The sequence below is a fragment of the Crinia signifera genome, chromosome 6 (assembly GCF_055691185.1).
Source record: "Crinia signifera chromosome 6, ASM5569118v1, whole genome shotgun sequence".
Lineage (NCBI taxonomy): Eukaryota > Metazoa > Chordata > Amphibia > Anura > Myobatrachidae > Crinia > Crinia signifera.
In genome coordinates this window covers 207186328-207203017 of record NC_139222.1, presented here as the reverse complement: position 1 = coordinate 207203017, position 16690 = coordinate 207186328, and the positions used below count along the sequence as shown (strand labels likewise).

At 45.2% G+C, this 16690-nt stretch overlaps 2 protein-coding genes across 2 annotated transcripts in view; both read left to right on the top strand.

Moving 5' to 3' along the window:
* Nucleotides 1-16690, top strand: part of ASPSCR1 (ASPSCR1 tether for SLC2A4, UBX domain containing) — a 200633-nt gene that overhangs the window by 172135 nt on the left and 11808 nt on the right. The gene's annotated exons all lie outside the window — the stretch shown is intronic.
* On the top strand, nt 7725-9519 carry LOC146007196 (uncharacterized). The gene is made up of 2 exons (XM_083145558.1): nt 7725-8119; nt 8837-9519. Exons 1-2 carry the CDS (start codon nt 7892-7894, stop codon nt 9500-9502), a joined length of 894 nt encoding a protein of 297 aa, XP_083001684.1. The 5' UTR covers nt 7725-7891; the 3' UTR covers nt 9503-9519.

Sequence of the window (16690 nt, the reverse complement as noted above, 5' to 3'; positions counted from 1 at the left end):
ATGCCACAGCCGGGGGACACTTTTTATACAAGGTCCCCCGGCCAAAACATGAGCACCCTGGCTGGTCAGCCTTGGACGGGGTACCTGGAGGAGTGGGGACCCCCCCCAATAAAGGGGTCCCCCGCCCCAGGCTTCACCCGTCCAGGGCTGAAGCCCGGGGCTGTCACCGGCGTCCGTGGCCAGTGGACGCCGGCCTGATAGGGTTAAATCGATCATACGTTACATTGCTTTATACCGGAGAACTACAAGTTCCAGCAGACCTCCCCCGCATGCTGGGACTTGGAGAACCACAAGTCCCAGCATGCGGGGCATTATTGGGCCCGCTGGGACTTGTAGTCCACCTGTAAAAAGAATGTTTATAAAAAACACACACACACAGAGAAGTAAAAGTTTATTACACACACACCTCACTTTTACACCAGCGTTACTTACCATTCCTGGATCCAGCGCTGGTCTGGCTGCTTCACAGCCGGTTCCCCCCGCACTGACAGGCAGCGGGGAGAACCTGCTTTCTCTGTTGCCTCTAACAGCTTCTGTAGCGCTGTTCCAGCGCTACAGAGGCTGAGAGCGCGATTGGCCGATACGTCTCCATGGAGACGCATAGCTCAGTCCTGATTGGCTGAGCTATGCGTCTCCATGGAGACGCATAGCTCAGCCAATCGCGCTCTCAGCCTCTGTAGCACTGGGACAGCGCTACAGAAGCTGTTAGAGGCAACGGAGAAAGCCGGTTCTCCCCGCTGCCTGTCAGTGCGGGGGGAGCCGGCTGTGAAGCAGCCAGACCAGCGCTGGATCCAGGAATGGTAAGTAACGCTGGTGTAAAAGTGAGGTGTGTGTGTGTAATAAACTTTTACTTCTCTGTGTGTGTGTTTTTTATAAACATTCTTTTTACAGGTGGACTACAAGTCCCAGCGGGCCCATTAATGCCCCGCATGCTGGGACTTGTGGTTCTCCAAGTCCCAGCATGCGGGGGAGGTCTGCTGGCACTTGTAGTTCTCCGGTATAAAGCAATGTAACGTATGATCGATTTAACCCTATCAGGCCGGCGTCCACTGGCCACGGACGCCGGTGACAGCCCCGGGCTTCAGCCCTGGACGGGTGAAGCCTGGGGGGGGACCCCTTTATTGGGGGGGGGGTCCCCACTCCTCCAGGTACCCCGTCCAAGGCTGACCAGCCACGGTGCTCATGTTTTGGCCGGGGGACCTTGTATAAAAAGTGTCCCCCGGCTGTGGCATGACACCGCGGGCTGTTGGAGCCCGGTGCTGGTTTCAAAATACGGGGGACCCCAGATTTTTTGTCCCCCGTATTTTTGGAACCAGGACCGGTCCAAGAGTCCGGGGCTGGTTTCAGAAATACGGGGGACCCCTATGCTTTTTGTCCCCCCGTATTTTTGGAACCAGGTCCGGCTCAATGAGCCCGGGGCTGGTTATGCTTAGGAGGGGGGGACCCCACGCCGTTTTTTTTTTTAAACTTTTTTTTTTTTTTGTACAAAATCGCATTTATGAAAATGCGCACATTTTCATGACTGAAAATGCGCACATTTTCATGACTAAAAATCGCCCGAAATCGCGGCAAATCGCATTTTTTGCCGCAAATTCGCATCTCATTACATATGCGAATTCGCAGCAAAAAATGCGATTTTTAAAGGTGCGATTTTTTTTTTTAGTCTAAAAAATCGCACCCTATTACATTTCGCCCCTGGTTTCTCTTTCATTGGGCCAAGGGGCACACTGGGCCATGGGGTTTTCCTTGAGAGGACTGTAAGAACTGGCACTTAATTAGACTAGTATAAATTTAAGAGAGTAGACCCTTGATCTTCAGTGTTTAAGTGTCCATGGAAGCTGGGCTGTTTTCATTAGGGCTTCAGAGTCTGAAATAAAGTTAATATAATAAAAATACCTAAAGTTTTTTTTTTGTTTTTTTTAAGAATTCCTTTTTTTGTTTTTTTCCATCCTGGAGGTGGTAGTCTGGACTTGGTCAGGCTGTTTTGGCTTTGCCATTGACTTGGTGGCTGGGTGTGGTGTGCTGAATTCATTTGCAATAAGCTGTCAATGGCACTGTTTTCTGTGTGTGTTCATAATCTCCGTTATTTGGGAAGCTAAGGCTTCCGCAGTATTAGCTGTCTATGAATTCTGCCCCCCAATGAGCTATACTGATCATCAGGTGTCTGCATTAAGTTCATCATCAAGGTGGAGCCACTGGTTGAGCTCAGAGGCACCATGTAGTTAAGACCAGATTACCTGACCCAGGCGAGCTAGGCCATTCGTTGGTCAGAAGTGGGCATTGCACCTGTGCTGGGTTGGTATACGGCAACCAAGACAACAAAGCAAGACATGGGCCCTTATTCAGATCTGATCGCAGTACAAATTTGTTCTCAAAATGGGCAAAACCATGTGCACTGCAGGTGGGGCAGATGTAACATGTGCAGAGAGAGTTAGATTTGGGTGAGTTATTTTGTTTCTGTGCAGGGTAAATACTGGCTGCATTATTTTTGCACTGCAATTTTGATTTCAGTTTTAACACACACCACCCACCCAAATTTAACTCTCTCTGCACATGTTACATCTGCCCCACCTGCAGTGCACATGGTTTTGCCCATTATGAGAACAAATTTGTACTGCGATCAGATCTGAATAAGGGCCATTGTCTTCATTTTGTTATTAATTGAGCTCTATGCTTATATTTGTCCACTGTAGGTAGTCCTTTAGTGTCTAGTATTCATGCATTTCTTGCCGTGTGGCTCCCTACTGAACACCTCTTTGCGAGCTGCGGCTTTTTCGTGGGAGCCACTAGTCCAGTGACTGCTTGGTTCACCACTCTCTCAAAGATTATACTTCTCTAATTACAGTAAGTACCAGCTCCTACAGTCCCCTCGAGACACCGGTTCATTGTCCCCAGATGGATCCATAGAAAATAATTGAACCCTTTATGATCCTTTGCATGTTTCTGGTGTATCCCATTGATGACCCTGGAAAAGAAGACAAATGAGACTCTAAAATTACCTAGCCAGATTGTTGTGTAGTTTCTTAGTTTTTAATGTATAAAGCATTGTAGCTCGTACACCAGACGATTGCTATTCATTCTAATTTGATATAACATCTGCCTGCAAAATGTTCACAGTATTCTTTGTACATTTATATGGACATCGGGATTTGAATGACGGCCGTCATCACAATACAGTTAATGCAATTATTTTCTTTAGTAATGTCCATATAAAGGAAGATGGCGCCATAAAGGGTTAATGATGCATACAAAAATCCAGGTTCTATTTAAATCAAAATAACTGAGTAAGTCACCTGTGCTCCAGTGGCTATCTTAAAAACTTGGTCTGTTAAGGAGTCCATACACTATGTGAGATAGATGCGATTTAGTCACTTTTTATGCAATTGTGGCGATCTATTGCATATAAGCATCCAAATTGCATGTATTTGACAACGGGTCTGATGCGATGCTTGGTCCCGTGCGCATCGGACCAGAGAATATGAGTTGGATTGCAGCCAAGCCAGGCAGGCTTGACTGGGCACTGAAGTGATACATCTTATGCAAAAAGATCACATATGATATATCGCATGTGATACTGCTGCCCGGGAAGGATCTGGGTGGCACAAGGGTGGGGTCATCATCAGGGCCGGATTAAGCCTTCGGGGGGCCCCTCACACTTGTCATTACTGGCCTCAAACTGCATGGGAGAATATTAAGCATGTACAATCGTCGGGCCGTTCTTCCAATCTGCGGACGAACGGCCGTTCGATTGTATATATGTGTACGCAGTCCCGATCCCTTCGTTGCGATCGATAAACGGCAAAAAACGCTCTTGGCCGTCCACGGTCGGTCGGTCGCAGGTTCTTTGCTGCTTAATATTCTTCCGACAGGACGGCTCCATATCGAAAGAAAAGTGACATGTGTACGCACGTTCGATCGATATGCAGCCCGTTCCTGCGATCATTCCTCCCAAAAGCAGCACGCCCATGTGGGTGTTGACTAGCTGCGTCATCCCTCCATCAGCGCAGCATGTAAACAACAGGAAGTCTTCTCCCCCGTACTTTCCGCGCCATGCTGTTAAAGAATATTCGTTGTGTGTGCATTCCTTTTGAAATAAATAATCGTTGTGTGTGCATTCCTGACAGATATAGTTATAGAAGATAGATAGATAGATAGATATTTGATGTTCATTGTTCTGCATAAACACTTAACATTTATTAAGAAATACTGACAAAAAATACTGTGAACACTTTGTTTATTTGAGGTAAAACGGTGGTCGGACCTGAACAGAGTGTCACATACAGGTGCTTGCCATGACATAAGTGCCACGTGAAGGTGTAGCAGGAACGCCCACCCACCCAAAAAACAACACATTGGAACATGGTGGTGTATGTAGTGGAAAGCGGTCCCACGGCAGCAACGCATCACATGGGAACATACTGGCCTGCTCACATGGGATGCATTGCTGCCGTGAGACTGCTTGCCATGACATAAGTGCCACGTGAAGGTGTAGCAGGAACGCCCACCCACCCAAAAAACAACACATTGGAACATGGTGGTGTATGTAGTGGAAAGCGGTCCCACGGCAGCAACGCATCACATGGGAACATCCCGGCCTGCTCACATGGGATGCATTGCTGCCGTGAGACTGCTTGCCATGACATAAGTGCCACGTGAAGGTGTAGCAGGAACGCCCACCCACCCAAAAAACAACACATTGGAACATGGTGGTGTATGTAGTGGAAAGCGGTCCCACGGCAGCAACGCATCACATGGGAACATCCCGGCCTGCTCACATGGGATGCATTGCTGCCGTGAGACTGCTTGCCATGACATAAGTGCCACGTGAAGGTGTAGCAGGAACGCCCACCCACCCAAAAAACAACACATTGGAACATGGTGGTGTATGTAGTGGAAAGCGGTCCCACGGCAGCAACGCATCACATGGGAACATCCCGGCCTGCTCACATGGGATGCATTGCTGCCGTGAGACTGCTTGCCATGACATACACCATTTTAAGGTGCATGCTGCTGGCCTCCAAATAAACAAGAAGGAGAAAAAATGTTAAATAAAGTACACAAACTATTTTTTGACTTTATAATGCAAACCGTTATAAATTTTTTCGTATAATGAGTGTACTACTGCTACGCCTTTTTGGATTTTTGAAATTTTTTGGGCTACGGTATGGACTTTTCCCGCTTAGTTCTTGTAGACATTTATGGACTTGTGTCATGTTTTCTTGCATTGTGCTTTCGTCGCTGGACGTGTCAGGTGATGGTGTGTTCTTCTCCCCCTCTGCACTGACATCTGAAATCTCGATGATATCTATAATAAGTACAGATAAAGAAATGTTTACCTTTCCACAAATGATACGTCACTATCCCATAAAGATGATTTGCAGTATACACTCACCATCTACACTGCTGGTGATCGCAATCACTTGGTGGCCCTCTGTGGTCCCTTCCATCGGCTGCGCAGCCTGGATATCATCTATAGTGACAAGGTAAAGTGACGTATTACTACCCCTTGTTTTGTGTATAAAACATGTGTTGGTGTGCTGGTACAAAACCTTACCTGTTGTACTCTCCTTCTTTATTTTCAGGTTGGAGGCCCTGTCTCTGCCTTCCTCATGTCTTCTCCTGGATTGGATTTCCTCTGAGTAAAAACAAGCAACATGTCAGCAAAACACACAAAATGTAATGGATCAAGACAGTATATTAATAAAGCCACCTAGGGCATTGTACTCACTTCTTTTAATAATTCCACGAATTTTCTTTAGCTTGGCATGCTCCTTGTGCTTCAGGTCCGACCACCGTTTCTGTAGCTGGTATTTGGACTTTCTTTTCCCAAACTTCTCCTTTATCTCCTTGCATACACGCTGCATAATAATTTCGGTACTCTTTACCTATCACGGCGCCCATCGCGGGTACATTTATGTCTGCCCGCGACGCGACCGGCGCGATGCCCGCGATTTCCCATTGAAACCCATGTTAAACATGGAAATCGCGTTGGTCGCGTCGCGTCGCGGCCGGCCATAAATGTGCACACGATGGCCGCGACGCGATGCCCACGATTTGCCATAGGAATATATGTTAAAAGGCCCGATGGACACGATTTTCATGGTAAATGGCTCAATGGACCCGATTTTACCATAGCAAACAATGTTAAATGGGCCTTAGAGCCCAAATACTTACCCTGAACTCTGAAATGGCCCCCCCAATTGTTTATGCCACCCCACGATCAACGTCAACCCGAAGCGTGGCGAGCGCAGCGGTACGCGTCCTCCGACCTTTTCATACCCCCACTATCCACGTCAGCGTGGAGTTGAGAATAGAATAGTGTGGCGAGCCCGAAGCGTGGCGAGCGCACGCGGATACCTTCACAGGTAAACGCGTCCCCTCGCGGGCTTCACAGGTGTCCGCGTCGCCACGGACACCTGTGAAGCCCGCGAGGGGACGCGTATAGCTGTGAAGGTATCTGCGTCCTCTCGCGGGGCTCGCTGCGCTCGCCACGCTTCGGGCTCGGTGGCTCGCTACGCTCGCCACACTATTCTATTCTCAACTCCACGCCGAAATGGATAGTGGGGGTATGAAAAGGTCGGAGGACGCGTACCACCGCCCCTCGTAGCCTCGCTGCGCTCGCCACGCTTCGGGTTGACGTTGATCGTGGGGTGGCGTAAACAATTGGGGGGGCCATTTCATAGTTCAGGGTAAGTATTTGGGCTCTAAGGCCCATTTAACATTGTTTCCTATGGTAAAATCGGGTCCATTCAGCCATTTAACATTAAAATCGTGTCCATCGGGCCTTTTAACATTGATTCCTATGGCAAATCGTGGGCATCGCGTCGCGGCCATCGTGTGCACATTTATGGCCGGCCGCGACGCGACCGACACGATGTCCATGTTTAACATGGTTTTCAATGGGAAATCGTGGACATCGCGTCGCGTGCGGGCATCTTTAGCCCGCATACGACGCGACCGACACGATTTTTTACCTCACGATGCCCACGATCAAGATCGTGGGCGCCGTGCTAGGTAAAGAGTACCATAATTTCTTTTCTATAATTTGTCTTGGGGTATGTTTTTCGCGAACAATCGTAGTCCCTTCTATCCAGCATTTTTACCATCAGTTCCACCTCTGCAGATGACATGGCGGAGGCGCGCGTCACTTTTTTCTCCTTGTTGTCCTGTCTCTCAGCGATTTCTTTATCTGTTGTTATCAGTGCTGAATTGGAAAACAAAGGTGCTGTACTGGTCTCCCCCATATGCGGTGGCGCCAGACCCTCCGACATGGCTCCTCGATGTCCCGTGTCTGTGTGACGCCAAGCACGTGAGTGGGGCGGAGATTCCTGCGCTCATCCAATCACTGGGTTTCAAGCCACGTTCAGCACGAAAGAATATTCCGTCGTTGCTGTTCGTGTGATCGGAGCTGCGCTGCGAATTTTCCGGACTGTATATCGACATTTCTTTCGGTGAGTATTAAAACAAAATGTGTAGTTTTCTATGACAGGGACTTCAATCTGTGGCCCATGGGTATGCTGGGGCTTGTAGTGACAGTGTATCCTATGTCCCACAGAGTTTCAACTCCTGTACTATAGCTACAGTATATCTAGTGGCCCACAGACTGAACACCTGTACATTAAATGGTTTATGGTGTGCTTTGTGTATCAAGAAAATAATATGCCTTTTTATTGTATTTTTTGGAACAGAAATTCAACCATGGCAGAAAAAAATTTCGAATTTATGAAGGACTTCATTGAGGCCTACAGGGATCAGAATTGTCTATGGAACACCAAATCCAGAGACCATTCGAATCGGCAGAAGGCTATCTGCTCTGGAGGAGCTGGTGAGGGTGAGCCAGACGTACTACCCCACAGCAAATGTAGAGTGGGTCCGGACTCGGATTGCTAATATGAGGACTGTATTTAAAAAGGAACTAAATAAGGTGGAGTCCTCAAAGCGGTCTGGGGCAGGGGCAGACCAAGTCTATGTGCCCAGGCTGTGGTACTACGACCTGCTGGCCTTCACGGTGGACCAGGAGCTGCCCAGGGAATCGGTCAGCAACACTGCAAGGAACCAGCCTGCCCCCTCCACCTCCTCGTGCAACCAAGAGGTTTCTGATGACACCATTTGCGGCACAGTAAGTAGACGGATTTTATTTTAAATTATTTTTTTTAAACCAGATAAATATAACAGCAAGTACAGTATAAAAATTGTGAACATGTAAAATTAAAAGGGGGGGTATCGCCCCCTGCAACTGACCTCTCTGTTGGGCACAACAGAGAGGTCAGTTGCAGGGGGCGATACCCCCCCTTTTGGTTATACATCGTCAATTTGACCTTCTCTGTGGCCCTAATTCTGGTTCTTCTCAGTGGTGGAGGTATACTCTTATCCGCCTGAGAACACAGTGATCAATATTCAGACATCGCAAGTGCATTTACCACATTTTTTGTATTTGTAACTTTTGGTTGGGATTGGTAATCCCTGGTATCTACACTGTTGAAGTCTTTCTGGCGCGGATTATTGTAATATTTTTTTGTGGTGTAAAATTAACGAAATAATATCATTCTGCCAATCCACAGCGCCAACACCAATAAAATACTGCATGTATTCATCCCTGGTTAATTTTGCACGCATAGATGCATTTCTGGTATTTAAATTAGTATTTGGTATTTCTGGTATCTAAATAATTAGTTTCCAGAGTTGCCAGTCCTAACGCCTCTTCAACTAGCTCACTTTCATCCATGGCAGCAACATGGTGGTGTGTGGGCTGCGTTCTTCTGCATAGATATAAAAATATATGGAAGTCTTAAAAATCGATAGTGATACATCATTGTTACATCTTGTTTTGTTACAGCCATCGCTATTTGCCGAGGAGGAATCTTCTGCATCGCTGGAGGTGGCATCACAGCTGCCTTCACCGGCCCTCTGCTCCACCCCCACACCAACCGCCACGACCAGCGCTGAACCTCAAGCAAGCGCTCAACCTCAAGCAGAAGCACCATCAAGAAGAGGGCGCAAAAGGCCGAGGCAGACTCCAGATGCTGCGGACGTGGCAACCACCAAGATCCTGGAGTCTGCCAACAGATTGATGACCATGGAGGAGGATGATGCGGACCGGGTGGGGAGTGTATTGGCTGACAATTTGCGAAAGTTAGACCCGGCTACAAGGGTGGAGGTAGAGCGGATATTCTATGAAACGCTGTACCGGGCCCGTGTGGGGACTCTGTCCCGGCACACACGGCTCACCGATGAGACCCCTCTGCCTAGGGTTGAATTTCAACCCATCAGCCCTGCCCCTATACCCCAACAAGCGGTATTTCACCCGGGGCAATATCCGCAGTACCAACATTTCCAGCCACCAACTGGGCAAAGGCAGCACCAACCGGCAACGTCGGCTAATACACTCCCACCAGGTCCACCTGGTGGCCCCTTCCAGTGTTTAGTGGAAAGTCCATCTCCCTCACAACCACCGATGGATACAGGGGATTATGGGGTGGGACAAGTTTACCACCAGATGTAAATATTTTATATAGTTGATTTAATTGCATTATTGTTTTAATAATATAGTTTAAATATTTTTATGTTTAAGTATTTCTTTATTATTTATTTCCTTGTTATTTATGTTATATTTGTTATAAGTTTATAAGTTAATAATTTATATAAAAATTAAAAATTCTCTAATCTAGTTGGTGTCCGTGTGAAAATATCATTTACCATGCAGGGTGACTATAGGGCACAGATATACATATGGGGTACATGTATGTTGTTTCAATATTTACCTTCATGTATTGCTCCTGGAGACTGTACAAAAGTACCAGGAGAAATTGGCATAGAAATAGGTGTGGTGGAGCCACTACTTGCTAGTACATAAACACCAATACTGGGTACAGTCTGCACTCCAGGTGTCGTGGCATTGTGCCCTCCAGGAATGCCTGGCACCTGAGTCTTACCACTCACTTGCCGTGATTCGGTCAGTAATCTGGCCCAAGACCAGGCTATCGCCTCCACCTCCTCCTCCTTGCTGCAAGAAGACGCGGAGGACAACTTGTGCGGCACTGTGAGTATACAAATTTTATTGGCAAAATATTGATTTGTACACACCAAAAAACAATATATTTACAATGACAAAAACGTACATTTTTAAGCAATCATGTCATTCTGCCACTCCACAGCCCCAACACCATTGAAATAATTCAAGTACTCGTCTCTTGACAACTTTGCTTGCGTTGATGCATTTCTGGTGTTTAAATTATTTGCCAAAGCTGTCAGACCAATAGGCTCGTCAACAACTTGGCTTTCGTCCACTGTAGCCCCCAGTTGTTGTGTGTGCACCGCTTTTCTGCGCATGTAGTTGTGCAGCACACAACAGGCCAGCACCACTTTGTCAATCTTATCTAGGCGCAGATTGATGGCACTGTGAAAAATTCTGAATTTATTACTCAGAATCCCAAACGCATTTTCAACCACTCGCCTGGCACGTGACAGGCGATAGTTAAAAATGCGTCGTTCCCTGTTCAGTGCCCTTTGTGGGTAGGGTTTAAGGACATTAGGGTGCAATGCAAAGGCCTCATCCGCCACAAAAACAAAGTTCAAACCGTGCTCATTTTCAGTCCGCTCTGGCAGATTCAGTTCATTTATTTTCAGTTTGTCATGGAAAAATGTATTCTCCAGGGCTCCTCCATCTGAAACTCTACCATTTTTCCCAATGTCCACAAATACAAACTCGTATCGGGCATTAGCGATGGCCATTAGAACAATGCTGAAGAACCCCTTATAGTTATAATAAAAAGAGCCACTTTTTGCAGGGGGCATGATTCTGACGTGTTTGCCATCGATAGCTCCACCACAATTAGGGAAATTCCAAAGATCACGGAAATCACGTCCAATAATTTGCCACTCCTCCTTGGTCGATGGAAACTGCAATATAAAAGTATATGCGTATTAATAATCTGTTGGGTTGATTTTAGACCCATCAGCCCTCCCCCATTGCAGTCTCAAAGCTATTACCCGCCTTATCAAAATGACCCCCCACCCACTGGTGTAAAAGTTTAAATTAACAGGCATTGTAAAGATATACATATAGGGTACAGGTATGTGCACAGCTATACATATGGGGGACATGTATGTAATTTCCATATTTACCTTCATGTATTTGTCCTGTAGAACTTGGACGATGGCATCACAGGTGTCTGGTATTATCAGCCCCAGCGCTTGAGATGATATTGCGGTGGTGAATCTCAGGTCGGCAAGGGTCCTGCCTGTTGCCAGGTAACGCAGCGTTGCCACCAGTCTCTGCTCTGCAGAAATAGGCCTCCTGAAATAGGTGTCCTCTCTCTCTATTAAAGGGGTAACCAGTGTCAGCAGCTCCATGAAGGTAGCGTCATCCATACGGAGATAATTCCTGAAGTCATCAGGATTGTTCTCCCGTATCTCCTGTAGCAATGGCATGTAGGAGAAGGTGTCTCTCCTCAGAAGCCAGTCTCTGGTCCAGCAGCTCCGATTCTTGGTCCTTTTTCTTTTTTTAATAGCCTGCAATCTAATGGCCATAGCAGCCAAAATGCACGCACGAGCCTTCCTTCTCCTCAAGCTCATAATTAAAAAGGCCCAAATGCACCGATAGACGAACGTACGTACGTATATCCTGTACAGCTAGCAATGGATCTGAATAGTCACGGCTCTATTCACTGTACTACACGAACGATTCTTTGTTCTGTGATCACGCCTCGTTTTGGTATGCTCTTTTAATCCAGCCCATTATGATAATGTTGTGTGCATTTTTATCGTGCGAATAGCCAGAACGGGAGAGTGTGTATGGTGGTACAATCTTTTTCTTGCGATTTTTTGGACGGGAGTACATCGGACGTCGCAAGTAAAATTGTACATATGTGTACGCGCAGATCGGTCGTATGTTTCGGATGGCCGAACGTGTATTCGGTCGATCGAACGGTCGCAAGAAAAATGAAATTGTACATATGTGTACCCAGCTTTACACTGTCAAAACACAGAGTAAAGGCAGTATAAACTTGGTCAATGGGTGGGGGGTGGTGGTGTTAATATAAACATAAATATATATATATATATATATATAAAATACCACATGGAAAGCCTGTGTTTGTCCCTCTGTACCTTACTCTGTAGGAGCCCTAACAGGCTCAGCGCTGTTTCTAATTAAAAACCTTCCCATGACAAGGCTGCTGCTGCTGTCTTCCATGGGCCTGAGAAGCATATGAGGAGCTCCACCAAGCAGAGCTCAGCTTCTTACCTCTTGTGCAGTCTCATGGGACTTAAGGCGCCCATACACATTACAATTATTGTATACAATATCGCATCTCCGTTTTGCGATGAGATAAGATCAAGCCGAAAATGATGTGCAGCACATACTTTTTGTACTAGATCTCATCTCATTGCGAAACCGAGATGCGATATTGTATACAATAATTGTAACGTGTATGATGGGCACCATTAGTCCACTCCCAGTAATGCACCGCGCACTTGTGCAGTCAGTGTGTCTTGGCTCCTGATGCTTAGCACCATTAATCATTGTCACTTTGGCAGATAGGTGAAGCTGCAGCACTACCCCACTCCCATGCACAAAACCTTTATCTAAAAGAAAATTTAAATACATGCCAACCACAGGGGGGCCCAGGGGTACTGACCTTTAATCTGGCCCTGGTCATTGTTTACTATGTTGACATTTATAAAGTCAACATCTGGAAAATGTCAACATGGACAAAATGACATATTAACATAGAGAAAATATCAACTTCAGCTTTAGGTATTTGGGTTAGTTTCAGCAGTAGGGATACATTACAAATGACTTATCAACGATGTGACCATGGCAACATTTCATGATAGTTGATATGGAAAACAAGTCTATAAGTACTATTTACATTCTCATTATGACATAGGGCTAGATTCTCTAAGCTTCAAAAGTGATCAAATGGAGAGTGATAAACAGCCAGCCAATCAGCTCCTACCTGCCATGTCACAGACTGTGTTTGAAAAAATGTCAGGCAGGAGCTGATCGGCTGGTTGTTTATTACTCTCCCATTTTATCACTTTTGAAGCTTAGAGAATCTGGCCACTGTTGCTGTAATATGCTGAACCTGTCCCGTACTCTTATAAATAAAATTATTATAATAATAATAAGGCGCCACAAGTGTTTCGCAGCGCCGTACAAAGGAACAATACAGGGAGACAAAGATTGGCATAACATTGAATAAATAACAAAAATACAGTACATTGGCATTAATCCATGTTCTAAAATACAATAAATCAAGTAGTTATACTATTTTGTTTTGATTTTCACTTCTATCATTCAGTCTTAATTTTACCTAATTATAAAAAAATTGCACTGTCTATTGCTGAGATTAAAAAGACAGGAAACAAAGACACTTTCTTTTCCAAATAACAACAAACCCTTATGTAATATACAATAGCTGACAGCAGGTGGCCACAGCGGGATAGTTTGCCTTTAGTGTGGATTCACATCAATTGCTGCATCAGACTTTTCAAAATGACATAAGGGAAGTGAATATTGTTTGGTCAGTTATTTCCTTTTGTACCTAAAATACTGTTTAGTGTATTGTGAACGAGGAAAGATCTCTGAATGGCAATGCCCATCCCCTTACATTTCCCAGATGACATCAGAAAAGCAGCCTTGTTTTTTTTTCCTGTGAATTGATATTTCAATAAATTCTATCTTTATACGTATTTCTTCTTGTGTGAAAAAAAAAAAAAAATATATATATAGGAAATGAAGTCCATGACAAAACGCGTAGGGGCGTGGCCATCGTGACGTTGTTCGGAAACCCCTGGCAGAGCGCAGACGCAAGCCGTGTAACAACTACCCTGGGACTCCGTGAGACGCCGACTGTCCGGAGAAACAGGAGGTCCTGTGGAAGCCGTCTGAAGCGGTGGCTATGAGAATGCAGTAATGCCAGTGAGGATTGTATAATGTCGAGTGGTAGTCAGTGTGAGTGTCTTTTTATTTGTTTAAAAAAAAAAATAAACTTTATTGCACTATTGGGCGCCCCCCCCCCCTCTATCTCTCCATTTCCTTTAGAATCTTGGTGCTTGGGATAAGCACTTACCAGAAGGGGAGCGACGGTCCTAAAATATCTAAAAGGACAAGTGCAGATTTAAATTTAACACTGATTGTCTGGGAGCAAACAGCACCAACACAGAAGCCCAATTAGTGGGCTCATTTCTGCAAGTGTCAGCGCTCCAAATATCACCAACAAATTGCCATATATATATATATATATAATATATATTCAAATAACATCATGGAAAAAAAACGCTGTTTAGTTGTATAGTAGTAGCTTAAATTGAGTTAAGTTGCATTATTACTCATAGTGTTCATAGGGACACCCCAAGCTGGAAAGAGGAACTGCATAGATTTTAAAAGGTGCAGGTCACTAGAATGAACACTAAAGGTGGCCATACATCAGAAAGACGTTGCACCCAATCATACAATCTCAATGGATTGTGTGTACACAATTGGCCCTGGGAGATTGGAGGATTGGTCCTCTGATCTGATGTGCTGCACGTCAGATTAGTTGGGGTTGGGAGCAGATTGCATGTGCTTTTAAGCACATGCCATTTGTCTTTAGATGGCTCATACAACCAGAGTCATGTGACACTCCCTACCTGACTAGCAGAGAAGAGAGGTGCAGCTTCCGGGCAGCCCGTTGCAGTGAAGAAGCCACAGAAGTTTCAAAGGGGCAGACGGGCGGGCAGCTGAAGAGAGTGGTGGACTTCCTTTTGCACAATTCTGTCATTACTTTGAAAACAGTTTTCAGAGGATTGCTGCATTAGGGCTATTTAATAATGGCATAACACAGCAGATGCAAGCAGATTGGTAGTTGCTGGCTACCTGTAAATAAAAACAATAGATTTTTGGTACTCCTATTCTTTTGATCCTAGTAGGCCAGCCCCCTATTTAAATGAAGCTTCAATCATACAATCATGCAGCAGATGGATTGTATGACAGATTGTGAGTACATTGTGTGTTCAAAAACCACCAAGGACTGCCGGGGAGCTTAAGGGAAATTAGACAAAATCATGATTGTAAGATCGGTCTTTCTGATGTATGGCCACCTTAACTCAATTAAAGTTGCATAAAGATAAAGGATGTTCTAATACCTATATAGCTGCTGACACGCATGTCCATGGAGTCTAGGATGTAAAAAATAAAATGTTTTATTATTTATTTTAAGAACCCCATTAAGGGGGGAGGGGGGCGGTTGGTTAATTGCAGGTACTATAACTAGCCTTTGGATTTTTGAGACCCAAGTGTAAAGGCAGCAAGAAAAAATGGGGAGGTGGATGTCATCGTCCACCTAGGCACAAATGCCCTGGTTAATGCTGAAGTCATGGCTGTAAAAGATGAATTTAGGAATATAGGAACTGCTCTAAAACAGGTGGCAACCACTAACTTTTTCAGAAATATTGCCAGTACACCAAGGGGAAGATAGAACTTAGAAAATGTAATGTTTGGCTAAGGAATTGGTGCAATGAGGAGAGATTTGGATATTTAGGTCAAAGTCAAGCTACCTGGCATGACAGAGCCTTATATAAAAGTGATGGCCTGCACCCATCTTCAAGGGGAACGAGAATACTAAGTGAGAAGTTTGGAAGCTTCATCAGCAACTATTTAAACTATCAGAGGGGGGCAGTGAACCAAATAAGAATGAAGAAATCTGCTCCCCCAACCTAGAGGTATTGTCTCTGCAGGCAAATGGAACAGGAAGCCTATTCACTGCAACAGAAGATAATGCCGATCAAAACCGAATAGATCAAGGGTCCTCAAACTATTTTGCTCTGGGACCTCATCAGACAATAAAAATGACAGAACCCCAGCAAGTTACTGCAGAAGTCATCACATCACACGTGTAGTCAGCAGACAGCACATACATGGCAGCATTGTGGAGGCACAGAATGATGGGAGGAGTCTAAAATAACAGACAATTCAACAGATGTTTCAGACTCCTTGAATCACTAACTGAGATTAGAAAAGTCATCATCCTGATGGTCAGCAACATGGAGTCGTGACCCCATGCTGAGAAGGTCGGGACCCACTTTGGGGTCCGGACCCACAGTTTGAGAACCGCTGGAATAGATATAGGCAGAAAGATGAACATAGCTAGCACCAGGAAAAGCACAAACACAACTTTAAGAGCTATGTGTGCAAATGCTAGGAGCTTAGGAAATAAAATCCAAGTACTAATTGCAATAATGACAAGGGATGAACTAGATATTGTGGCTATTAAAATCATGACTGGGACATAGCTATACCCGGATATACTTTATTTAGGAAGGACAGAATGGGAAGAATCGTAGGAGGGGTTGCAAAATATGTGAAAAAAAAGCATAAAGACTACCTTAATACAAAGTATTAAAGAAAAAACTGAGGCCCTTTGGGTGACCATAGAAACAGGGGAGAAGGCGATTCTTCATATAGGGGTGATCTACAGACCACCAGGTCAGGAAGAGGAACTGACAAGAGCCTATTGCAGGACATCAATAAAATGGCATTAAAAGGAGAGGTGATAATCATGGGAGACTTTAATCTACCTGATGTAAACTGGGAGCTGCCTGTTGCAAGTTCCACCAGAAGTAGGGACATGCTGAATTCTTTGCAAGGAGCATCCCTCCAGCAATTGGTGAGGGAGCCCACTCGTAAGGACGCAATATTAGACTTAAT